This window comes from Leptodactylus fuscus, chromosome 2 (genome assembly GCF_031893055.1).
Source record: "Leptodactylus fuscus isolate aLepFus1 chromosome 2, aLepFus1.hap2, whole genome shotgun sequence".
Taxonomy (NCBI): Eukaryota; Metazoa; Chordata; class Amphibia; order Anura; family Leptodactylidae; genus Leptodactylus; species Leptodactylus fuscus.
The window spans coordinates 248,341,135-248,367,204 of NC_134266.1; the positions used below are offsets into that span (position 1 = coordinate 248,341,135).

The 26,070-nt window shown below is 45.1% G+C and overlaps 2 protein-coding genes across 3 annotated transcripts in view; one reads left to right on the forward strand and one right to left on the reverse strand.

The window, feature by feature from the left end:
• Positions 1–5,367, forward strand: part of BRCA2 (BRCA2 DNA repair associated) — a 37,595-nt gene extending 32,228 nt beyond the window's left edge. Inside the window, exons 27-28 of the mRNA XM_075265990.1 lie at positions 3,377–3,514; positions 4,726–5,367. Of these exons, the coding sequence (XP_075122091.1) occupies positions 3,377–3,514; positions 4,726–5,226 (639 nt within the window). The 3' untranslated portion in view covers positions 5,227–5,367. The remainder of the gene's footprint in view (positions 1–3,376; positions 3,515–4,725) is intronic.
• Positions 5,368–5,379: 12 nt separating this feature from the next.
• Positions 5,380–24,905, reverse strand: N4BP2L1 (NEDD4 binding protein 2 like 1). Of its 2 annotated transcripts, XR_012715114.1 has the most exons (6): positions 24,691–24,905; positions 16,653–16,780; positions 14,440–14,528; positions 10,317–10,393; positions 8,246–8,466; positions 5,380–5,406 (listed from the first exon to the last, which is right to left on the reverse strand). XR_012715114.1 is itself a non-coding variant. In XM_075265991.1 (5 exons), exons 1-5 carry the CDS (start codon positions 24,870–24,872, stop codon positions 8,361–8,363), a joined length of 582 nt encoding a protein of 193 aa, XP_075122092.1. In that variant the 5' UTR covers positions 24,873–24,905; the 3' UTR covers positions 7,988–8,360. The 2 variants fall into 2 exon arrangements, 1 of the variants encoding a protein (XP_075122092.1); XM_075265991.1 differs by lacking the exon at positions 5,380–5,406 and having other exon boundaries at positions 7,988–8,466.
• Positions 24,906–26,070: the final 1,165 nt, after the last annotated feature.

Sequence of the window (26,070 nt, forward strand, 5' to 3'; positions counted from 1 at the left end):
AATGCCCTTGCTGATGGAAGGAGGTTTGCACTCAAAATCTCACGATACATGGCCCCATTCATTCTTTCATGTACCCGGATCAGTCGTCCTGGCCCCTTTGCAGAGAAACAGCCCCAAAGCATGATGTTTCCACCCCCATGCTTTACAGTAGGTATGGTGTTTGATGGATGCAACTCGGAAGTTTTTTCCTCCAAACACGAAAAGTTGTGTTTCTACCAAACAGTTCCAGTTTGGTTTCATCAGACCATAGGACATTCTCCCAATACTCTTCTGGATCATCCAAATGTTCTCTAGCAAACTTCAGACGGGCCCGGACATGTACTGGCTTAAGCAGTGGGACACGTCTGGCACTGCAGGATCTGAGTCCCTGGCGGCGTAGTGTGTTACTGATGGTAGGCTTTGTTACATTGGTCCCAGCTCTCTGCAGTTCATTCACTAGGTCCCCCCGCATGGTTCTGGGATTTTTGCTCACCGTTCTCATGATCATTTTGACCCCACGGGGTGAGATTTTGCGTGGAGCCCCAGATCGAGGGAGATTATCAGTGGTCTTGTGTGTCTTCCATTTTCTAATTATTGCTCCCACAGTTGATTTCTTCAATCCAAGCTGGTTTCCTATTGCAGATTCAGTCTTCCCAGCCTGGTGCAGGGCTACAATTTTGTTTCTGGTGTCCTTTGACAGCTCTTTGGTCTTCACCATAGTGGAGTTTGGAGTCTGACTGTTTGAGGGTGTGTACAGGTGTCTTTTTATAGTGATAACAAGTTTAAACCGGTGCCATTACTACAGGTAATGAGTGGAGGAAAGAGGAGACTCTTAAAGAAGAAGTTACAGGTCTGTGAGAGCCAGAAATCTTGATTGTTTGTAGGTGACCAAATACTTATTTTCCACCATAATTTGCAAATAAATTCTTACAAAATCAGACAATGTGATTTTCTGGATTTGTTTTCTCATTTTGTCTCTCATAGTTGAGGTCTACCTATGATGTAAATTACAGACGCCTCTCATCTTTTTAAGTGGTGGAACTTGCACTATTGGTGACTGACTAAATACTTTTTTGCCCCTCTGTATATATATAGAATGTAGTATTAGTGTTTTGTAAAACATACCATATACACGAAGATCAAAAGGCCATTGTGGCTTATATCAGCATATGTCACATGCACTGTAGTGTTTATCAGCCCTGCCCAGTGCCATAGAACAGGCTTTTTTCATATTAACCACATGAGCCATCTGTTATTTAGTTGATAACTTATCTCGAGCAATTTACTGGTATATGTTGAGATTGTTACGTGTCAAGCTGTGCTGGATCACTCAAGGTTCTCTTTTTGCCTGCTAAACAAATAGCAGCCGCCAGGAAGAAGACATCAGGTGGAATCCCATGTTTGTTTGGTTTTTTTTGCTATTATGTTGTGGGGTGTTTGGTGACCATTTTTGTAATATATTTTATTACTGTATCTTTCCTTTTGTAACAGAAAACGGGCTGTAACATTCTCTTATCAACCCTCTAAGGGTCTGCTCACAAACTTATTGACTTGCAGATAAAAAGTCTGGTCATGTGCATTACAGCTTAGTAACTCCATGGGGATCATAGTAAGAGGAGTTAACCCCATCATGTCCCTCACATTAACCCCCTGTGTGCCTCACATAAGAGTTACTGATATGTGGGACATATGGAGGCAATAATTAGGTATCTTCATAATTAAGGTCCTTTATTAGTACCGTCATGTGTCTCACATATTAGTAACCCTTATATGGGGCACACAGGGGTTAATAGGAGGGACATGATGGGGTAACTGTTATTAATGTGAGGCACATGGAGTTACTGAAACTAAATGAATAACCCCACATGGCTGACATTACTAGGAATAGTAACCCCAGCAGGTACCTGTGTGTTACTGTCACATTACTGTAGCTTCCTCTCCTCCAGACATCTTCCATAAGACACAATGAATCCTGCATATAAGGGCCACTGACTTATCTGCAGATGTTACATTCTAGTGGCTACAGAACCTTTGATGACATCACAGTCACGTGACCTACATGACAAGCCAATCACAGAGCAGTAGCACTAAAGGACTTCCCCCTTTGTTTAATTTATGCAGGTCCTTGCTGTTCTCTGTGCTCCGTGGACCCTGACTCGAGTATAAACCGAGGGGGGGCTTTTCAGCATAAAAACTGTGCTGAAAAAGTCGGCTTATACTCGAGTATATACAGTACATGTGTACAGACAGAGTCTCCCTGGCAATGCAAAATTAGATCATTACTAATGGGAAAATAACAGCCTGATTTCTATTAAAAGGAAGTTTGATAGATTAATGAAGTATATCACAAAAATGTTCCTTCTCCCAACACAATAGCTAAAAAATATATAAAAAGTGAGTTACACTTTATGGCTAAACACAACAGTTTGGCCTTTTTATAGTACCTGCAAAGTGAATGGTATTCTGGCTAATCCCATCCATGCATTGCAGAAAAAGCTGTCAGCTATACCTGCGGATACACTGGCGTCTTCTCTATAGGTATAATAAGGGGCAGAAAGTATAGTGGGGATCAGTCTGGATTCACACCAGTGCTCGCTGCCCATTCGGGGATTCTCTTCATCATTACGCTTAAACAATTCGTGTTTTTCGGGCGGAAAACCGGTGGACCCCATTATAATCTATGAGGTCCGCAGGTAAATGCTTTTTTAAGCAAATTAGGTTTTCATTCATGGGGTCCCCAAGCAGACCCCACAAACAGACGCCCAAATGCAGGTTTAAACATGGTGTCCAACGCATGGCTGGAGAAGTTACCCCATAGTGAAAAACCCCTCATTCATTTAGTAAAAAACAAACCCAGTATGATGGATGTGGTTTAAAAAAAATGTCAGGGAACCAAAAAAACAGCACAGCAGGTAATTAAATTAATTTGATTAATGCCCCTTTAAAAAAAAATAAAAAATTCGGATTACTGATTCCCCCCTTCCCCCCCCCCCAGAATCCTGAAATCATGGTCAGCCCTGCGCCAGAGTCTGATATATTCCATGTAGGCTTTGGTCAGCAGTTTCTTTAGCTGGGTGGTAGGACGAGGAAGCCGCATCGGATATATCTGACTCCTCATCGCACCGGGTCACTATTTTATATTTTTTAGTTTAAAAACATGAAAATTGGGAATATCTCATAAGCTTGGAAAAAATTAGGTGTTTATTTTTAGGCAAACGTTGCCCAGCCCTAATGCCATGTTTATAGGGCATTTCATTCAAATGTATTGAGAAATGTAATATCTGGATGCAGCTCCCTCGTAACCCCGCACGACCACTCGTAATGAGATTAGAAGTCCAAAGTCATTTCAGATGAATTTGCAGACACAAATATATCAATGCATGTTCCATGTACTCAGTCTGTTCCAGAATTTTGCAAAGAAATGGAGAATAAGCTGATGACCATCCTACAAACCCCGACTCTGCAGGAAAGAGCGTCCTTATCTCGCTGCGGTGCGGAGCCGCGCTCTCATCTGGCCGCTGGAAACAAATGTTCTGTAAGTTAAGATTTTGCCAGTGTTTCTTGCATAACAGTACACAGAGTGTATAGACTGCTTTCGGCTCTGTTCACATGTCATTTGTTGGAGGTATATATTAGGAGTAGGGTTGAGCTGATCTTGAGATTTCAGGATCGTTTTTAAAATCCAATTTCTGATCATTTTTCATCCAAACCCGATCCTAATACCAGACAATGGGATTTTTTTAATGATCGAAAATCGGATTTTAAAAACGATCCTATTCACTACACAGCGTGAACGCTTCAATTTTTGGACTCCAAACTGTGTAGTGACTAAAAAATCCACCGTCTACTTAGTCCCCCCTGGTGTCCGGTTACCTGCACAGAACCGCTGCCGCTTCCCATTGTTCTCGGTCCCCTTCTCTCTCATTCACACGCCGGCATAGAGCCATACACGCCCCCGGCTCACAGGCTAGTGTTACAGATGCTGGGAAAAGGCAGGGCTTGTTGTGGCTTAGGAGAGTGTGGGCGGGTACAGGGCCCAGTACCCGCCCACACTCTCCTAAGCCACAACAAGCCCCACCTTCTCCCAGAATCTGTAACACTGGCCTAGAGAGGCAAGGGCGCGTACATCACTCTGCCGACGTGTGAATGACAGAGGAGAAGGAGAAAAACAGCCGGGAGCTCCAGGGAACGGCAGTGGTTCTGTGCAGGTAAGGTTGAGCGATCGGGATCGAAATTCCATTCCCTATCTTTTTTAGGTGGGACTGGAACCCAATCGTGAAATTTACTCGATCGCCGACCAGGAGCCGATCTTTTCGGATCTCAATCGCTCAACCCTAATAAGGAGTGATCCTGGTGTACTGTATACCTCAATTTATCCATGTACTCCGCATATGTCGGAAGAATGTCCTTGGGCTGGGCAGTGGCATCGCCATACCTTTGTCTAATACACCTACGGGTGGCATAATAAATTTTTAAAAGGTATATAGAAGACATAGAGCATGGAATATATTTTTGTGTAATGGGAGTCAATAGCCGAAGTATATCAGTGGTATATATTGGAAGTATACAGAACGTATGTGATGTGAACAGATGCTTACTGCCCAGCCTTCATACACACATGTATGTTCTCATCATGGCTGTACATCTCCGTCAGACAGTAATAGCCGATCTGCTGTGTGTCTCCACTTCTATCCATTTGGCCCATAGATGTAATGATTATTGCTTTCATCTTATTTTTACTATTAGACCCCAGTACCAAAAATCAATAACCCCCAAATGAAGCACCTGTCCACACCTGACGGTAACAATGCAGTTCTGAGCACAAGTATCGACACCGACCCAAAGACATGTAAAAAGATGAAAGGGTTGGATTATCTGAGGCGAATACCATCCCCTGCCCCGCTGACTCCAATGCGGACATCGCTGACTCCTTCATTACAGAGGGCTTTTCGGCCACCTCGGAGCTTACAGAAAGAAGACTGCGCGCGTGCAAAGGCCAGCCTGAATAGCGACTCTTGTACCTCCACGAAACTAGAAGGAGGCTTTGTTGCCGATGAAGAACTGGCCATGATTAATACACAAGCCCTTGTGTCAGGGTTAGGAGGCGGCAGACCGATCACTGAAGAGGAAACCACAGCGATCCCCAACATCAGCCATCCTGTAAGCGAAGACACCCCAAAGACTGAAGAAGTAAGTCAGGCTCCTCACCAGAGACGACTGTGCAGGAAGAGAAAGCAGAAACCCTGACCGTGTATAATATGGCGTCATAGATAGGAGGCGGAGTCTGTATATATGTTTCATATGTTTATTGTACAGGTATTTATAAAAAAAAGCTTCTCTACAAAAGTCTGGTCTGGGAATGTACAAGAAAGGAGCAGATCCAAGGAAGACGGAATCAAAGAAATATCTCTACAATATTCGGGTTATCTAAGAAAGAGCGACAGGAAGTTGTAAAAATAATGGATAGAAAAATACATCTTACAAACGTCATTGCATTTTTTTTTCACAATGTATAAAATTAGCTTTATTTAGTCCTGACAATATAATCTTCCCATAGAGCCGTGTGACCCATCAGCCTGCAATTGCAGAATATCCCCCCTTCCCCCTCCAAACCCCCCCCCCCCCCCCCCCAATCCTTCTGGGACTCACTGGTACGTATTAATGACCTATCCTGAAAATAAATCATCAGTATATGATCTGTGGCGGTCCAACACCAGAGACTGCCCACAGATCAGCTGTCTTTACTCTGACATTGCATTCATCGGTCCCATGGCATATCAGCAGCTCAGTCCCATTCAAGTGAATGAAGCTGAGCTGCACTACCAGGCAATGTACATTACTGTAATATTCAGTGATGAGACTGCGGCACTCACCTGAACACTGGAGCCTCTTCCACCAGCTGATCTGTGGGGGTTCTGGGTTTTGCTTCAATAATCACATATTGATGACTTGTATTAATGATATGTCATCAGCATGCGAGCCCCCAGAAAACCCCTTTTGGAAAAAAAAAAAGTACTAGAAAACATAAAAATATAAAACATAGAAAAAATACTTTATTAGGTCAGGTTCACATCTGCGCCTGTGTCTTGTTTAGCCAATCCAGCGAGTTTCCGTCTTCTGCCCCGAGAAACTGGACAGGGGACGGGAAACCCAACAGTCAGTTTTCAAACCCATTCACTTGAGTGGATTTGCAATGTGACCGCTCGTGTGTGTCTTCTGCCTGTCTGTGGTGAAACCGTTTTTTTAACTGGACACAAAGTCCTGCATGTCCGACCTTGTGTCTGGCTAAAAAAAAACAGTCGCCGCCGGGTAATTGATCATTTGGATTTGGCTGACATTTGTCTTATGTGTATGGCGGCATCATAGCAATCCTAAAGAATATTATTAACCTTAACAATTTATACCAATATTTTATCTATAACATAAAAATCCCATTAAAAAAATACATTGACATTGGCTTCATGTATAAAATATGGTAGATTAGCTCTTAATAAGATTCTCTAAGTCCCCTGCCCCCCGATCATTCTGAATTTTGTCATATATAAGGGGTGTGACATTGGTCTGCATCAGAATTATTTACATCGAACATTAAAAAATAATTAAAATGAAAGAATTTTTACAAATCCTATAAGATCCCAAACAAATATAAGGTGCACACAAAGCGATATGTAAAGTAGAAATGGCCGTTTGGCATAGGGCTGGTCTTAGCGGTGTCTGGTTGGTCCTACTGGCCCTGAATGCCCCGGCACCTGCACACCTGATCCCGCACCTATAGGGTGGCATTCACATGTGGGGGATTGGCTGTAGGTTTTGTCTGCAAGTTTGTGCAGGTAAAATCTGAAGCCAGGTCAAGTGGATAAAATCTTACAAATCTTAGCCACATCCTGTAGGCATCTTCCGTGCAGAAAAATAAGAATTTTGTGAATTTGGTGAAGCCCCCAGTGCGTGTAACTGCCCAGATTCAATATGCATCGTCAGCAAGATCCCTGGTGAAATTTGTGGCCTTCATAGAGAGCTGCAGCTATATTCCCTAGAGTATGGGGTGGTTTTATAGGGTCACTGTTTGGTAATTGTAATTGAGCACTATATGGTACACCATGAGGGTGACACAACATCCAGCTTAACCCTTATGTACTATCATGGTGTCTATCATAATGATATGTGTATGATAGTTGTGTGTGATAGACACCATGATAGTACTTAAGGGTTAACATCAGCCATAATCCACCGAGTAGTAGAAAGCAAGGTGACGGTAGAGTCTTGTATTTCACATATCCCACGTTTTATAACTCACTAGTGCTTTGGGGGGTTTTTATCTTGTTTTATCGGTGTAATGTTCTAATACTGGAGTGTATGACTGGCTTTGATCACCCTCCTCCATTTCTAAATGGTACTCACTATTGTAAATTGGAAAATTCTGGCACTTAATTGGCACATTTAGCATCTAATAATCGATATATAAGACACCTGCGCTGTATTGGGGTCTATATATATATATATATATATATATATATATATATATATATATATAAGCCTCCCATTGATTTCAATGGGTTCCGTGTGGAAATTGGAACCCATTGAAGTCAATGCGAGGCTTTTTACCCCGCGCGGATTCCACGTCACACAACTTTGTGTGCATGGACCCTTACACAGTAGATGAGGTTGGAAGAAGGCATCAGTCCATCAATTCCAACCTATAACCCTACAGTCCCTTGCAGTGTTGATCCAGGGGAAGGTAAAAAAAAACAAACCATGAGGCTCCTGCCAATTGCTCCATTTCAGGGGAGAACTATGAGATCTTCCTCAATACGTCCTGTTACTTAGAGGCCACTCTTGGCTTTGGCTCAAAAGTGCAGCGAAATCTGCCCCCAAAAAAACGCTTTTCTGCACTGTGTAGCCTCGGCCTTACATTGTATTCGCATATGCCATTTATGTATTTATTTTATAGATTCCATACCAGGAGTTTATACAGAAGTCATGGACATATAGAGGATGATTATTTGTTCTTCTCCTCCCTGCTGGAGCTTTGGTTTTAGATGTTTCAGTCTGAGGTTTAGGTTAAGGCCACACATTGTGGGAAAGCTGTGCCTGGTACAACTTTTTATTATATACATAATATTTATTTGCTAAAATTGGACATCCCCTTTAAGGAGGGGCACTGCAAGATGCTGATGGTTGGCATATATTGTGGGTACAGTTTAGCGGTATCTCTGGTCCCAGGCTTTACCCATGGCAGCTCCTGAGTGATGGAGTACTGTACACATACCTCATGTTTGGTTGGTCAGTACTATTTGGCGGCCACTGTGGTGGGTTTTGCAGCATACTTATGTAAGTTGTGATGTAGGTTTTTTTTCTTTGCAGTGTATATGGGTTTTCAGTTTTTAGTTTGGCTTTTCTGCATGGAGGACCATATTGAAGGTGACATTGTGCTGATAGGCGTCTTTCATGCGCTGGATCTTTTCTAGGGGGACACCGTGGCTATTCCTCCTAAACAAAGAGATGACATCATCAGTCCCACCGCAGACGCTGGGTATCAATGACTTACTTACATACACATGGCAGGGGGTGAAGGCAGTCTCTGGACAGTTTCTTAAAGGGATCCTATAATTGGATACCGTTTTTTTCTCGATAACACGTAGGAATAGCCTTAAGAAAGGCTATTCTTCTCCTACTTCGCAGCCATTCGCTAGAAATCCTGGTTTTCTTCGGTATGCAAATGAGTTCCCTCGCAGCACTGGGGGGCGATCCACAGGGCTCAAACAGCACTGAGGTGTCCCCAATGCTGCAAGAGAAATCTTCAGCGCCGCCTCCATCTTTTTCAGGAAAGCCCTCTCCCTGTGTCTTCTTCTGTCCTGGATTTCAATCTTCTAAGCCTCGGGCAGAGTCAACTGCCCATGTCCGAGCCACAAGAAAATGTCCGCTTACACAGTAAGCTGGCCATTTTTTTGTGGCTGCTAACACAGTAAGCTGGTGTAAGCGGCCATTTTTCTTGTGGCCCGGGCATGCGCAGTCGGCTCTGCCCAAGGCCTAGAAGATTGAAATCCAGGACAGAAGAAGACACAGGGAGAGGGCTTTCCTGAAGAAGATGGAGGCGTCGCTGGAGAGTCATCTCGCAGCATTGGGGACGCCCCCCCAGTGCTATGAGAGAACTCATTTGCATACCAAAGAAAACCCGGATTTCCACCGAATGGTGGCATGGAGAAGACATCTAAAGGTAGGAGAGGAATAGCCTTTCTTAGACAGGGCTAAGCAATGTCAGTGCATGAGCTGGACTCCATGACTGCTACTAGAGATGAGCGAACGCTGTTCGGATCAGCCGATCCGAACAGCACGCTCCCATAGAAATGAATGGAAGCACCTGGCACGTACGCTTTGCCGGTGGCCGGTCGCCGTGCCAGATGCTTCCATTCATTTCTATGGGAGCGTGCTGTTCGGATCGGCTGATCCGAACAGTGTTCGCTCATCTCTAACTGCTACGTGTTACCTACAGGGATACATTGTATTAAACATCAGAACAGAATTTATTTAGGTAAAGGGATATTTGATCTTGGCTTTCATGCCTGAGAGTACAATGCCCGTCTATCTGAGTGCCCTCATACAAGTGAATGGGACGTACACAGCAAGCTGCGCTGTTTCAGTAACTCCTATTTACTGCAGTAGGGGTTACTGAAAGAGCTTTAGAGCTGTCCTGTCATTCTCATGTGTTGGTAGCTATAAGGGTCCATTCACACAGCGGAAAATGGTGAGCAGAACACGGAAACCATTGAAGTCAATGGGACACTTTTTTTTCAGCGCTGAAGTTCCACACCAAATTCCTCACCATTTTCCTCTGTGTGAATGGACCCTAAAGCTGGCGAGACAGTGGTTTCTTACTTATTGTTGCTGCTGGGCAGGGTTGGTGACAACTAATGTGATTGTGGGTACATTTCAAATAGGGACTGTCAGCCAGTCTTTCTGAACTTAGTAGAAGTAATAGTAGTACTTAGAGTAGTAAATCTATACAGTATGACAAGGCAGATATACCACCCAGGGCTACAGGATACGGATAGAACTGAGAAACATCTGAAAAACATCTTAAGGGCTCGTTCACACGGTGTAACGTCCCGCGAGATTTGGCACGTGTACGTCGCGTGACCCTTTGCGTGCCGTACACGCTCCCATTGAGTTCAATGGGAGCGGGGAGCATATGCGCCGCGCTAGTTAGCGGCCGTGAATAAATGTACGGCCGCAAACTAGCGCGGCGTACACGTGCCAAATCTCGCGGGACGTTACACCGTGTGAACAAGCCTTTACTGCTCCTGGTTTTATAACCAGTGCACTGCTTACACAATACATACCTTGCTAGTTCTCGTACATTGAACTTCCAGTGTGTGCTAGGTTCCAGGAATATAACTCCATATCCATTCTCAAGGGCCTGATTGTACAAGGACATGAGTTACTGACATAGGCTAGTATAAGGTTGTTGTAGTCACAATGGACATTACATGTTCTATAGCTGTCATTGGAAACAAAGGAGGGTACCCCTTCTGAAATACAAAAATGGCTAAAACTGAGCTTTTATTGCATAATACTGTATATACTCGAGTCAAGAAAAAAAAAAATATACATATGTTTTATTTTATTTTTTTATGAACAGCCACAATAGTAATGTATAGTATCTCCCATAAAATAGTGAAAAAAGGCTTTAAGAAATAAAAGTTGTAAATCCCTCCTTTCCTTAGAATACATATAAAAGTAGAAAATGACTGTGAAACACAAACACATTAGGTATCCCTGTGTCTGACAGTGCCCGGTCTACTGAATATAGGGGATCTGCAGTGCTCCTGTTCCATCAGGAAGGGGTTCATAGGAGAACTGCAGATCCCTTATATTCAGCCAGGCTGAATTCCAAGTGGGGGGGGGGGGGGGACCTCAGTCCTCAAGCTCAGGGAAGGGGCAGACAGACAACCTAAACACCCCCTCCCCTTTCCCAGCAACTACTGCACCCAAAAATTCCGACCATTTTAATTTTTGAAATTTTCCAGTAGCTGCTGCATTTCCCCCCCTCGGCTTATACTTGAGTCAATAAGTTTTCCCAGTTTTTTTGTTTGTTTGTTTTTTATGTAGATTGTGAGCCCCACATAGAGCTCACAATGTACATTTTTCCCTATCAGTATGTCTTTTTTTTTTTTTTTTTGGAATATGGGATGGAAATCCATGCAAACACGGGGAGAACATACAAACTCCTTGCAGATGGTTTTATGCCCTTGGCGGGATTTGAACACCAGGACTCCAGCGCTGCAAGGCTGCAGTGCTAACCACTGAGCCACCGTGTGGCCCCTAAATTTTCCCAGTTTTTTGTGGTAAAATTAGGGGCCTCGGCTTATATTAAAATAAAACCCTCATGTCCCCACCAAAAACAAACAAAAGAGGCCTCAGAATAAAATTAACTCTGACCTATTCAATTCTGAAAACCCTCCGATCCCCGGTAAGGGACGTCTATATCAGCCGCCATGTCTTGCACACTTTTTTTGTTGCCCTGGTTTATCATCATGTAGGAAGGGCTAAACATCTGTGTTTTACCGATCCGCACTGGGATGTCCTGGTTCCCGATTGTTTCTACCATACTGTACTTACCTTGTTCAGAGATCTCTCTTCGCTTCGCTCAGGCTGGGTGATGATTGTGATTTCCTATTGGTGCCGTTTCCCCGGGCTCTGTCGTAATCGACTTGAGTCATTCTGATTGGTCGAAAAGAAGTGGGCCCTTCCTGGGGGCGTGGTCTTGACTGGATTAATGTCTATTTAAATGTGGCAGAAGCAGCGTCAGACCTACTACAGTACTGGGACCTACCATCCAGGTCCCAGGATGTTACGGTTATCACCACAGCTTTTTTTTGTTTTGTACCTCCATTTACTACTCTCCTGATGAGCAATACGCGAAACGCGTTGAGAGAGTGAGATAATTAACATCTATGGTGGAGTGATCTTGCCCCGGTCTATGATGCCAGCATATGTAATGTGCAGCAGTACAGATACCTACCTGATATAACCTGACGGGGTCTGATGTCTGACCAGCCCACGTTTGGTAGAATTGCTGGAGATTCATATTAGCTGCACATTTAGCATAACAGATATACGAGGGGGTACCCAAAAGTTTCCAGAAAAGTTGTTTTTAAAGCGTGTATTTATTTTTTTGTACAAAATTCCTTCAATCTCCTTCAAAGTCCTCTCCTTTAGCGGCAATACACTTATCAAATCTCGTCTGCCATTGTTCAAAACATTTTTTTAAACTCATCTACTTTGATGTGTGCAAGCGCCTCCGTCGTTTTCCTCTTCATCTCCTCCACGTCGGCGAAATGCTTTCCCTTGAGGTTCCTCTTCATTCATGGGAATAAAAAAAAGTCACTGGGAGCCATATCGGATGAATAGGGTGGGTGGGGCAAAACAGCCATGCCGTTTCTTGCCATGAAAGTGGTCACCGAGATGGCGGTGTGGGCTGGGGCAGTGTCGTGGTGGAAAAACCAATCACCAGACTGCCAAATTTCGGGCCTTTTTCGCCACACACTGTTGCGCAACCTCTTGAGAACCCCCAAGTAGAAAACCTGCTTGACGGTCTGACCCGTTGGAACGAATTCCGAGTGCACAATCCCTTTTGCATCGAAAAAAAACAAATGACCATTGTCTTCACATTGGACTTCACTTGACGAGCCTTTTTTGGCGCGGGGCTAGGATGGCGTCTTCCAGTGGCTTGATTGTTGTTTGGTTTAAGCATAGCACCAAGACTCATCTCCCATAATAATTTTAGAAAAAAATTCTGGGTCGGTTTCGGCATGTTCTTTCATGGCACATCATGTTTCGATGCAACGCTCTTTCTGTTGATCAGTCAAGAGCCGCAGCACAAACTTTGCAGCGACCCGTGACATGCCCAAATCCTCTGCTAAAATGCGCTGAATCGAGCTCCAACTCACTCCAGACAACTCTTCGAGTTCCTCAATGGTTTGTTGTCGATCTTCACGCATGAGCTCATTGATTTTTTGGACACTTTCATCCATTCGGGAAGTTGACGGACGTCCAGAACGCGGTTGATCATCAATTGACATTTCACCATTTTTAAAGCGGGTGAACCACGAGTAAACTTGAGCTTGACACATAGCGTCATCCTCGTAAGTGGTCTTAAACATTTGAACTGTTTCCGATGCTTTTTTCCCGAGCAGAAAGCAAAACTTCACAGCTGCGCGCTGCTCATAAAACTTCTCCATGAAGAAAAACGACGGCTGGACAAAACAGCTCTTGCAAGAAAATTCACTGCGGGTAGACGAAACCTTCTCCATCAACGCCGCTTGGCACACTGACTGAGAAGGCGTGGTTGAACAAATAGCTGGCTGCAGAATCGCGTACTACGAAAACTGCGCGCGCAGCAGCCTCATTCTGGAAACTTTTGGGTCCCCCCTCGTATGCTGGCATCTATTTGTATCAAAATAAAGGGACACACACACCGATATCACTGTACTGTTTGGAGCTATAGTGTGAGGGAATGGATTAGTTGGGCCTGATACTCTCATGCTGGTCCATGGGATTGACACCAGTGTGGCACTAGCTAGGGATTAGTATCCATTGTAGGCTCTCCACCCTCTACATCAATTTTCAGAATTGAATAGGTCCAAGTTAATTTTATTCTGATGCCTCTTTTGTTTGTTTTTGGTGGGGACACGAGGGTTTTATTTTATTTATTATGCAATAAATGCTACGTTTTAGCCATTTTTGTATTTAAGAAGGGTACCCTCCTTTGTTTCCAATTACCTTTCTGGTACCACTTACCCAGTGTATAGAATTGTATATTTGTCACCATGAACCATGTTGAGGTATCTAGCTGCAGACTAACAACTATCCAATTGTCCCATAAAATTGAATGCCAGAGACCCTTGAACCCCCAGGGCTCATCACTGGTGTGGCTTTCAGCGGTAGGACACCCCTCACACATACACATTGATCAGGCACTGTCATCTTGCTACAACCTTGCAAATTAAATGGGTTAAAATATTGATGACTTATCCTTCGTCTAGGTCATCAGTATTAGATTGGCAGGGGTCTGACCACCAGGACCCCCACAGATCCTACCCCTCTAAGACTACTCCTATTCTCACTGTTTATCTGGCTGTACATATGTGTTACATCAGTGGTGATTCTATGTGTCTGTGGCTTCTTATCCCTGAGTATAGTCAAGATCTCCTCAAGGATCTGAGCGGTCGCTGGAAAGTCACCAGTTCCTTACTAGAGATCGCTGAGATGTATCAGTCAGGACCAGGACTTCTGGCAGCAGACAACAGTGTGTCAGGGACAGGTGAGTATGCGGGGGCGGTCTTTATATTTTCCTTTCAGTTGCCCCATTTTTTTTGGACAACCCCCTTTTAACATGTAAAACAGACAGGATTTTGAACACATAGATGGTATGAACTGTGGGCAAAAAGTGAGTCTTCTTACCATGACTGCATAGGGCTTCATATGCCAGGCCACAATGTTGGTGTTATCGATGATGATCGGAGTCTTCCCTCTGTTCATTGCTTTGCGTGCTGGAAAGAGATAAAGGCTCACATTAACCAGTGCGTTTTCGCCTTTTCTCTGGCACAGTTTACCCAAAAATACTGTCACACTACAATGTCGCAACTAATTGCCGGCGTCTATAGGACCGTACTATACTGTGTCCTCCGATCTTACATGACTATCACAACTGTTACAGAAATCCAAAACTTTTGGTTTTTGGTTGCAAGTCGCAGGAGACTTTATTATTACAGACTCAGATGGGAGCCGCATGTGACAGATCTACCGTCATACAACACCAAGTTCCATCAATGTTCATGTTTTTGCACATTTTATTGCGGAGCCCTCGCCTTAGTCCTATTTATGGGATATGACGTATTACACAACAGGAAGTCACACGCCAAAACCTTTGTGCAACTCCTCAGAGATTTATGGCCACAGCAATAGGGCTCTTAAAATATTGAACAAGTGATCTGGATTTGCGTGAACTGTCGTCGTGTAGGAAAAGTTTTGTGTAATTTTTGTCCAGAAGGTACTGTAGGTGGCTTAAAAAAATTTATGAAACCTCTGGACAGATTTTGGGAAACATCAAGCAACAGTTTGGTAAATTAGTCACAAATAAGATCATTGGTATCTCCAGCAAGATTGGCTTAATAAAACAAAAACAGCAGAATATAAATCCCCCTTTTCTCCCCCACAGCCACGGACGGTGCTGGTGGTAACAATGACGTGAATACAGTGCAGTAATATTTTGTTACTTACAGGAGAGGTCTTCCCACATTTCCAGACGTCTTCAAATTGGACTGCCATGACCATTTCTTCCAGCTGTGAATGGACTCTGTAGACTTTGCAAAACAGACATCTTTGATTCCTCGCTTCTCCACGCACCCAACCCCTATATATATATATATATATATATATATATATATATATATATATATATATATGTCTCACAGTTGCCCACCCAATTCTATTATGCCACATAGTGGCCCACCTTTGAACTATTATACTCTGGGGTAACATAATAAACACCTCTCCGGGATCTGATGTTACTCCTAGCAGGCTTCGGGCCTGTATGGTAATGTCCCAGACGTCACGAGGTCTGGGACATTACTATATAGGCCCATAGCCTGCTAGGATTAACACTGGATCCAGGCGAGGTGAGTAACAGTGTTTAATATGTTCCTTCACCTCCCCTGGGGCTCTGATTATTATACTTGGGGGTCTGAAAAGACCCTGGAGTATAATGATAGTGGTATTTGGGGATTGCGGCTTGGGCCCAGGCCTGCTCATGGCCGCCCCCCGCGTCCTATAACAGAAGGGGAAGCAGGGGGCGGCCATGAGCAGGCCTGAGGAGGTAGCTAAATAGGCCGCGACCTGCTGGGGATACTCCAGCAGGTCATGGCCTATTAAATAAAAAACAAAAGTATTTCCTTACCTACTTTGCGATTCCTTGCCGGCTCCTCTTCACCCAGAAAAAGATGTCTGAGCGCAGGCACCCTGATGACACCGCTTGTGCTCAGGTACAAAGGTCCAAACTAGTGCAGGATAGGGCCGCTCGGTTTGTTTTCAGAGTGGCTCTGTCCTAGACTAGTTTAAGTACAAAAAAAAATAAAATTAAAAGTCCCCTGGCCACTGCCCCCTCCGAAAGTGCCGCCTCATTAGAGATGCGGCCCTGTCATCACTGTTGTGTTAATATAGGCTTAAAGGGAAGGAGACCGGCAGAAGAAGACAGAGGTGTCGCTGGAGAGTTTTTGGACTGCAAAGGGGACGCTCCCTGTGCTGTCTGAAAACTCATTTACATATGCAAGAAAGAAGAAATTTCTCCGGAATGGCAGCACGGATCAGAATAATAAAGGTAGGAGAAGAATAGCCTTTCTTAAGGCTATTCTGATATATTCTTAGCTAAAAGAAAAATTCTAATGATAGAGCCCCTTTATGTTTGCTGCTCCAGCCAGTCGTCTTATGACCAGACGCTATGAGTTGGAGGGTGCCATGGCCGATCTGCTGGGACACATAGAGAAGTTTCCTTAATCTATTTCTATAATTAATAGCAATTTAGGATAAAATAGGACGAAGAGAAAGGAAGAGATGAGTTCTGGAATATTTGCTAGATAAGGATATAATATATACTGTATAGACTATGATGGGGTCACCTCTCTTCTGATTCCACCTGTGGGCATCTTGCAGTAGATCCGGGTTATAGATGTAGCTTCCATCATCCATTAAAAAATAGTCATCGGTGCTTAACACAAGGGCGCTGGGAAAGTCTCTCTTCAGCTTCCTAGAAATAGAAAATGGAGGAACTCAGCAACAATGCCAGCGTTTAGCCCAGACATACATTATTTCTGCCATCTCACACACATGATGGCACCCTACAGATCAGTGTGTGGCCTTTGAGAAGCCTAGTGACTTGATCTGGGATTATATCTGTGAAGGTGAGGCACTGATCTATATGGAGGCACCTTACACAAGGTTACACTAAAAGAGCAGATTGCCTTTCTTTCAATCAAGATGAGCAGTAAATTCCTTCCCAACAGAGCAGACATGGCCTATAAGGACCGCACATAGGGTGTCCTACAAAGGGGTTGTGCCAGTGCAGACACTTATCTCCAGTCCAGTGCGTGCACTTAAAGGGGTCTTCCTATAAAGAGAAGTCTGTAATACCTTTCCCTTGCTCCACATTCTACCGGAGCACAGCCACACTATGTGGGCGGGACTAATGCTGGTTGGCTATCTCTGGTGCTCCCATTGATGTGAAAGGGAGCACTGACTGCCCCCAGCCCCGCCCACATTCAGCCTGGGTGCGCTCAGGTTCATTGTGGAGCAGGGGAAAGGTCTTACAGACTTTGCTTTCATCAGACAACCTAAAATATAAAGAATCTTGTTTCCAAATACACAAGACACAAGTCTGTGATTATAAAGAACAAAACAAGATATATGAGACAGTCTGGGCCTCTATATTACCCGTAGGCCCCTCCTTTAATATAGCTATGCTATAGATGGAGCAAAATATAGGCAGAATCTGCCTCAAAAGCAGAGCCAAATTCCTCCATGTGAACGTACTGTAAGGGGCAAGAGGGGGCAGATTGTGACGCAGAATCCGCCTCCTCACCATAGAGGTCTATGTAGACCGCTAGCTTCCTTTTTTCCGTGAGCGGTGTGTTCCTGCTCGCGGAAAAAAGAATACAGCTGCCCTTTGTTAGGGCGGATTCCGTGGCTGATTCAGCCCCAGCGTCCGCCTTGTGGCAGCACCCTCTGGACTAGGCCCATTCATTCACTGTCCATCTCCTACCTCCAGAAAGGAATGGGCCCATATTGTACCTTCATGCCCTCTAATATTATGGAGCCATTGTCAGCTTTTATTATTGCTTCTGGGGGTGTATTCCCAGTGATGTCGCTAAGCTGTAAGGCCCCCCTTCTGACAGTGGAGAGGTATTGGTGCAGGAACTAATAGCACCGATACCTCCAACTCCCAGGCGTATGGCAGTGAAGCTTTCTAGCGTTCTACAATACCGCCGATCTCCGAGGACATGAAAGGTTCTCTTTAAGCTGCATAGTCAATCATTATTGAGATTACACCAGTGTGCGATTCATGTATGAGGGGGGGGGGGGGGAGAAGGTGCGGAGAGACTGGCACTAAATATAGACATATCATTAACCTCAACACTTCCAGTATCAGAGGAAATGCAGAACAAACACTGGCAACAACAGACGTTACACAATAGTGCTTTTATATACAGCAGCTATAACCTTACTGGTCACTACTAGAGATGAGCGAACAGTGTTCTATCGAACACATGTTCGATCGGATATCAGGGTGTTCGCCATGTTCGAATCGAATCGAACACCACGTGGTAAAGTGCGCCAAAATTCGATTCCCCTCCCACCTTCCCTGGCGCCTTTTTTGCACCAATAACAGCGCAGGGGAGGTGGGACAGGAACTACGACACTGGGGGCATTGAAAAAAATTGGAAAAAGTCATTGGCTGCCGAAATCAGGTGACCTCCATTTTAGACGAATAGTGGATTTCAAATCCGGGTCATATGAGAATGTGAACTTTGTGACTATGAGACAGGGATAGCTGTACAGGCAGGGATAGCTAGGGATAACCTTTATTTAGGGGGGAATGTTATTAAAAATAACTTTTTGGGGCTCTATCGGGTGTGTAATTGTGATTTTTGTGAGATAAACTTTTTCCCATAGGGATGCATTGGCCAGCGCTGATTGGCCGAATTCCGTACTCTGGCCAATCAATTCTATTAGCTTGATGAAGCAGAGTGTGCACAAGGGTTCAAGCGCACCCTCGGCTCTGATGTAGCAGAGCCGAGGCTGCACAAGGGTTCAAGCGCACCCTCGGCTCTGATGTAGGAGAGCCGAGGGTGCACTTGAACCCTTGTGCACCCTCAGCTCTGCTACATCAGAGCCGAGGGTGCGCTTGAACCCTTGTGCACACTCTGCTTCATCAAGCTAATAGAATGCATTGGCCAGCGCTGATTGGCCAATGTATTCTATTAGCCTGATGAAGTAGAGCTGAATGTGTGTGCTAAGCACACACATTCAGCTCTACTTCATCGGGCTAATAGAATGCATTGGCCAGCGCTGATTGGCCAGAGTACGGAACTCGACCAATCAGCGCTGGCTCTGCTGGAGGAGGCGGAGTCTAAGATCGCTCCACACCAGTCTCCATTCAGGTCCGACCTTAGACTCCGCCTCCTCCGGCAGAGCCAGCGCTGATTGGCCGAAGGCTGGCCAATGCATTCCTATGCGAATGCAGAGACTTAGCAGTGCTGAGTCAGTTTTGCTCAACTACACATCTGATGCACACTCGGCACTGCTACATCAGATGTAGCAATCTGATGTAGCAGAGCCGAGGGTGCACTAGAACCCCTGTGCAAACTCAGTTCACACTAATAGAATGCATTGGCCAGCGCTGATTGGCCAATGCATTCTATTAGCCCGATGAAGTAGAGCTGAATGTGTGTGCTAAGCACACACATTCAGCACTGCTTCATCACGCCAATACAATGCATTAGCCAGTGCTGATTGGCCAGAGTACGGAATTCGGCCAATCAGCGCTGGCTCTGCCGGAGGAGGCGGAGTCTAAGGTCGGACCTGAATGGAGACTGGTGTGGAGCGATCTTAGACTCCGCCTCCTCCAGCAGAGCCAGCGCTGATTGGTCGAGTTCCGTACTCTGGCCAATCAGCACTGGCCAATGCATTTCTATGGGGAAAAGTTAGCTTGCGAAAATCGCAAACTGACAGGGATTTCCATGAAATAAAGTGACTTTTATGCCCCCAGACATGCTTCCCCTGCTGTCCCAGTGTCATTCCAGGGTGTTGGTATCATTTCCTGGGGTGTCATAGTGGACTTGGTGACCCTCCAGACACGAATTTGGGTTTCCCCCTTAACGAGTTTATGTTCCCCATAGACTATAATGGGGTTCGAAACCCATTCGAACACTCGAACAGTGAGCGGCTGTTCGAATCGAATTTCGAACCTCGAACATTTTAGTGTTTGCTCATCTCTAGTCACTACTACCCCGGTGTACACACATCTGTGCAAAACAGGTTTACACATTACACGTAGTAAAAAACTGAGTACGTGCAAATTAACCTCTAAGAGTATGTTCACATTGTGGCATTGTATAGAAAAGCCACAGGGAATGTGACACAGTTTTCTATAGGATTGGTGTTGGCATCCAGCTGAATACTGAACCTCTTTTTTTCTGTAGATTGTCAGCCCCATATAGGGATTACAATGTACTTTTTTCCCTATCAGTATGTCTTTGTAGAATGGGAGGAAATCCACGCAAACACGGGGAGAACATACAAACTCCTTGCAGATGTTGTTCCTAACAGGATTTGAACCCAGGACTCCAGTGCTGCCAGGCTGCAGTGCTAACCACTGAGCCACCGTGTTGCCCCACAGCTGAATACTGAACCTGTCCTGGAGCCAGACTGAAATCCCTTACCACCATCATTGTGTTGTCTGGGCCTCCATCAGTCCTGCACCGCACCCTCACTGCTATGTACGGGGCAACGGGTGTGGGCCACTGTCCTGGTAACTGTTTTCCTCTGGCTTTTCTGTGCTGTGCCAAAGGGGGACTACAACAAATGACACGTATATGTGAATGCAGCCTATTTATCTTATATGTACACTCCACTCATTTACAATGCAGCGTGCAATGCTTCTTTTTCCTTGTGGTAGCGCTGCGGGGAAGCTTAACATTTGGTGCCTGGTTTCTATACTGATAACAGTGAATGAATGAGCGACCCTGAGATCAATTCATCAAATGGGATCCTTCTAAGGATAATTGTACAACACATTGATAATCGACCGTGGCCCATCAGCGTGAACAATGCCTAAACCCCCAGCACACAGCGTATACAGAGGCATAAAGGTTTGTCTCACACCAAGCTTGTTTCATTGTGAATGTAAAATCAACATCAATGCACCTGCCAATGAGATCATTTCAGGAGTCATTTGACTTGGCACCACTTGTGCCCGCATCGGCCATGCCCGGATAAAGTTGGCAAATATTTACCATTTAAAGTCTTGTACTCTATTCACATCTCTTATTCTGCAGTAACCACTGCACCAGGACAAGTTCTAGCTTATCTACATAACACTATCCTGCCAATACTATGTCCATTAGTGATGAGCGAGTAGTATTCTATCGAATACCTCGCCAGCATAGGAATGCGTGTAATAGGCCGAACACCTAAGGGGTTAAACGCATCGAATATTCTGGTCTCTACTTTCTGGTCTGAGCAATCATTTCCTAGTTGTCACAAGGGACTACTCAGACACCAGTGGGGCACCCAGAATACACTGGGGTCAGTGAGGTCAGGAAGATTTTAGTTTTGAGCCTATTCTAAGCCTTATTGAACATTTAAGTTCTTCCATTCATATAGCTGTAAAAAGGCTTGTTTTTTGTGGGACAAGTTGTACTTTCTAATAGCTCTATTTAATTAGGACCTTTCATGTCCTCGGGCACATGCTGTTCTATACACCGCTAGAAAGCCGACAGTGTGGTGAATTCAGTGCATTGTCGTCTCTCCCCTTCTGTGCCCCGAGGCTGGAGAGATCGGTGCTGTTAGTTTCGGCACTGATCTCTGCCCAACATCAGAAAGGGCGTTCCTGACAGTCTAGCTGGGCCGTGAGGAACAACCCCCCCTTGCAGTACTCGTCCATAGATTAGTCATGGTTGGCTCAGCGTCATTGCTGGACGATAAGGAACGCCCCCTCTGACAGTACAGGGCTATGGTTGAGTACTGTCAGGGGGACGCTCCTCACAGCCCAACTAGACAGTCTTGAACGCCTTTCTGACAGTGGACAAAGATCAGTGCCGAAATTAACAGCACCGATATCTCCAGCCCCGGGGCACATAGCGGCAAAGCCAAGAGTGCACTGAATTCAGCCCACTGTCAGCGTTCTAGCGGTGTATAAAACCGCATGTGCAGGAGGACAGGAAAGGTCCTAATTAACATTCCATCCTACTAATCCTGTCCTACTAATATTATAAACGGATTTGAAATGAAATTTGGCACATAGATTGTAACCTCGATTAAAACATAGACTACTTTTTATCCAGTAAATGACATGGCTTCACCACGGTTATGAATTTATTTTCACGTACTATATTACACTGCTCTTATCTCAGCTTCTGATAAAGCCAGGTCTGTTATCTCTCCATGTAAACACACAGATAACCCTCAGTGGATTCTGTACATGCATTTGCATATTATCTGCTCTGCTCCAGGCAGTGCTGACACACTGGATGGGAAAACACCTTTAATCCAAATTGGCAGTTTGCCAATTTTAAACATGCCGGAAAAAGAAAATCTAATTTGTCACAAACAACGAGAGCTATGAAGGTAGCCAGAAGTCACCAAGTTCTACTCAAGTGGAGCTGAGGGGGATCATTGGCGCCAACAACACGCTCATTATATGGCGTCCCAGCGAGCTGCTGAGATGCCGAAACAATCGCAGGCATGTACAACAGCAGGACAGCTTAAGAGCTGCTGAAACGCCGGAGCAGGCAAACCATCGACGGCAGCAATGTGCTGAATATAGGCGGATCATCGATGCCAACAACACACAGACGAAGTCGCAGGCAGAGGCTAGTGTAATATATTGGGAAGCTGGAAAAAAATTATTAAAAAACTGAATCTAGAAGAGATTTTTTTAATGGGTTTGGTTTTAAGGCATTCACTGCACTGAATCCTGACATAACCTTTACACGTATAGTCAGTATAGGATATAGTTTTCCATATGCTTCAAAACAACTTATTTCAATAGTTTTATTTTCCTTTGCACAGCCGTATTCTGACACCCATAATCTTTTAGTTCCTTATATAAGGCTATCTACCATTATGGGGTAAACAGAAGAGTAAAAATAAATCTGTAGTTGTACTCTCGGCCATATAAGAAATGGGCACCAGAGACCAGGACAGACCACCGGCCCTACCTGCCTATTTTTCTTTCTGGTTAAACCTCATAAATGAGTAATCGCCAAAAAATAAACCCCCGATCACAGAGAAGACCTCAGTTTACAATAGTAGCTTTGGTGCTGCAATGCCTTATGTTGTCAGTACTACTGAACCCTATAGAATGTAATGTGCTGCAGAATATGTCGACGTGATATAAATAAAATGTATTATTAATTGTAATTTACACAGTGATAAATAATACTGCACCAAGAAGTTATTGGACTGTAAGGACGATATATGTAAGAGATAATATTACAGCAAAAGGAGGTTTATTGGATACACTGTACAACTGAGCAGAGACTCGAGGACCCTGCTGGGTCGCCTTAGCCTAGATACAAGATGAGATACAGTTGGGCATGGAGGTATACAGGCAGTGGCGTAGGAATGGTGAACTACCCCCCCCCCCCCCCAAAGTCTGTCATCTGGGCAAAATGTCTTTGAACGCATCATAGACACGTGTCTAGCAAAAATCAACCTATCACCAAGAGGTACACTACCCAAAAGTAGCCACTGAAAGGATTTTTTTTTTTTTTTTTTACATGGCAGCACTGTTACACCCTCTAGTGGCAAGACCCAGTTTTGCAGCCATCAGACATTTCTATCTATTGTTTTTATTGAGTACATGGCAGCTTTCACACGGAATTACGCTCCGCTCATTCTGCCACGTAAAACACGTGTCAGATGAGCGGTGTAAAACAGATCCTATTGACTTCAATGGGTGCCGGCTCATGTGCGTATCAAAAAAAAAAAGCGCCTCCCATTGATTTCAATTGGTAGCGTGCGTAAGCCAGCATCCATTGAAGTCAACGGGATCTGTTTTACTCCGCTCACGCTGAACGAGTTTACGTGTCAGAATGAGCAGTGTTAACCCCGTGTGAAAGCTGCCGATGTGTGTATTTGTCCTGGAATTACTTTGAGGGTATGTCCACACAAAACTCACACACTGCAAATCTTCATGTATGCGCAAAGAACCCAGAGCACAAACCGACCCGACGTACGGCTCTTAGATCTACAACTAGGGTCATAAAATAAATCAAAGAAATGGAATGAATTCACCATTTTGGAGAATTGCGATTCTGATTTCCCATCGAGAGTCTCCCCTAAGCTTCTAGAAAATTGAGATTTTATTTTTAAGCAAAAATCACACATCAGTTTCCGCAGAATCTTACCAAAAAGTGAAACCTGCTGCAAATCACAGCAAACAGAAGCCAAAATGCACAATTTAAAGTGTTTTTTGGCTGCTGCACCTATGAGGGGTCGGCTGCAGCAATATTATTCCTGAGCCAAAACCAGAAGCCGAACTTACAGGAAAAAAATATGTAATGGAAAGATTTGCTCAGATTTGGGATTTTTTTACCCACAAAATACTGACCGTGTGAAAGCGGCCTTAGGGTCTGTTCACACTGCGGCATAAAGTAAAGATGAATCCGAAGCAGATTTCCGCCTCAAATTCTTCTCCACTTTTCGCCGCGGCTTTCGCTCACTGATTACTCTTACATGAATGGGTTAATAGGGCGTCCTCGCGTCGCTTATTGTTTTGGGTGATGCCTGAATCTAATGGCAGGATCAGGGAGGAATATGGAAGGGAGAACCCACTAATGTGAACATAGTCTTAGGTGACCCCTCAGTGTAGCCTGCAGGTAGTAGTGTCCTCCCCTCAGCCATATGGCGCCCCCTGCTGCACACCCCTGATACTACCTGGCCAGGCTGCTCTTGCCAGAGCCCGGCAGCCCCCGCAGCAGGTAGAGGTGCCTGGAGAACCTGGAGGGCGGAGGAGCGGGGCCGGGGCGAGGCGGGCCCGGGGGTCTGTGCTGCTGCCGGCGGGGGCGTCGCTCCTCCAGGCGAAGGTTTCCAAAGGAGCTGATGAGCCGCTCCGCCATCCTGCTCAGCCCAACACCGCCCCGTTACCACCGGGGTCATCGGGAGGATGTCAGGGAGGTAACGGGGCGGCGCAGGGCGGGAGGGGAAGGTGATGTGTGTGCCGGGTGTGAGGAGGATACGGGCCCGCCATTACTACTGCAGGGGTCCGGCCGGTACACACACTGTGTGGTAATGACGTGTCCGTATACAGCGGGACTCACAGCTGTTACTATCACCCGAGTTATCTGCAGCCCCCCCCCCGGTAAGGGCGGAGACAAGAAGCCGAGAGCGACAGCTCTGTCGTGGGTAACCCACCAATCACTGACTGCCACGTCAGAAGAAAGGCGGGCTGTAAGGACGAGTCCGAGCACGGAGGCGGGAACAAATGGCTACGCCTCAGAATAGTGCGATAAACCAATCAGCGGCCCGCTAGGGGGAGGGTCGTTTAGTGATTGGCTGTTACAGCTCGCATAGTAATTTTATACGAGCGGTGTCCGCTCCTGCTCCGCCTTGTGTGAACTGGTGCTGAGTGTCCTGTTATATGTCGCAGCCGCCAGTGCTGATCATTATCTATCATAGAGCACATCTGCTGTACATAGGGGTGAAGCCATGGCAACCTAGCAGGAAACAGTGCATCAATGTGATAGATATATATATATATATATATATATATATCCCTTTAATAACGTGATAGAAAGATGAAGGAAAGAAACGTGTCACATGAATAAGCAACAAACCTCAAAACCGAAGAGCCTTGAGCATAGACGGTTTCCATTTTTATCAGTGATGAAAAACATCAAGAAAAGAAAAAATCCACTTTCTAAGCATTCTCAGCATGTTCTTGAGCTGCCGGGACCTGTAGAAATGACACTCTCATTAAGGCCGAGGCCCCATGGGACATAAACGCCACGATTTGCCCGCAACGGAGACTTTTACATTTTTCAGTGCAAGCAAAGGGGATGGGATTCATGCGAATCCGATCCCCACTTTGCGGAAGAAATCGCAGCACGGACACGCTAAGATTTGCAAAGCCGTTGCAGCTTTGTAAATCGCAGCATGTCAATTATATCTACGGAAACGCCGGCGGCTTTCCCACAGATATAATTGTAACAGAAAGTCTGCAGAAGAAAACTCCCAAGAACTTTCTGTTGAAAGCGCTGCGGAAAGAACTGCAGTATGTTCACGCCATGGTTCTTTCCGCAGCGCTTCAGTGCTGCG

What these genes read in the sequence shown, in the direction of transcription:
- N4BP2L1 (XM_075265991.1), bottom strand. Translation starts at nt 24,872, where the DNA reads ATGGCGGAGCGGCTCATCAGCTCCTTTGGAAACCTTCGCCTGGAGGAG. An exon ending in CAGGTGGAATCAGAAGAGAG is followed by an intron (nt 14,529 to 16,652) that starts GTGACCCCATCA and finishes ATCTCTTTCCAG; the next exon opens with CACGCAAAGCAATGAACAGA. An exon ending in TGAAGCCCTATGCAGTCATG is followed by an intron (nt 10,394 to 14,439) that starts GTAAGAAGACTC and finishes TTGTACAATCAG; the next exon opens with GCCCTTGAGAATGGATATGG.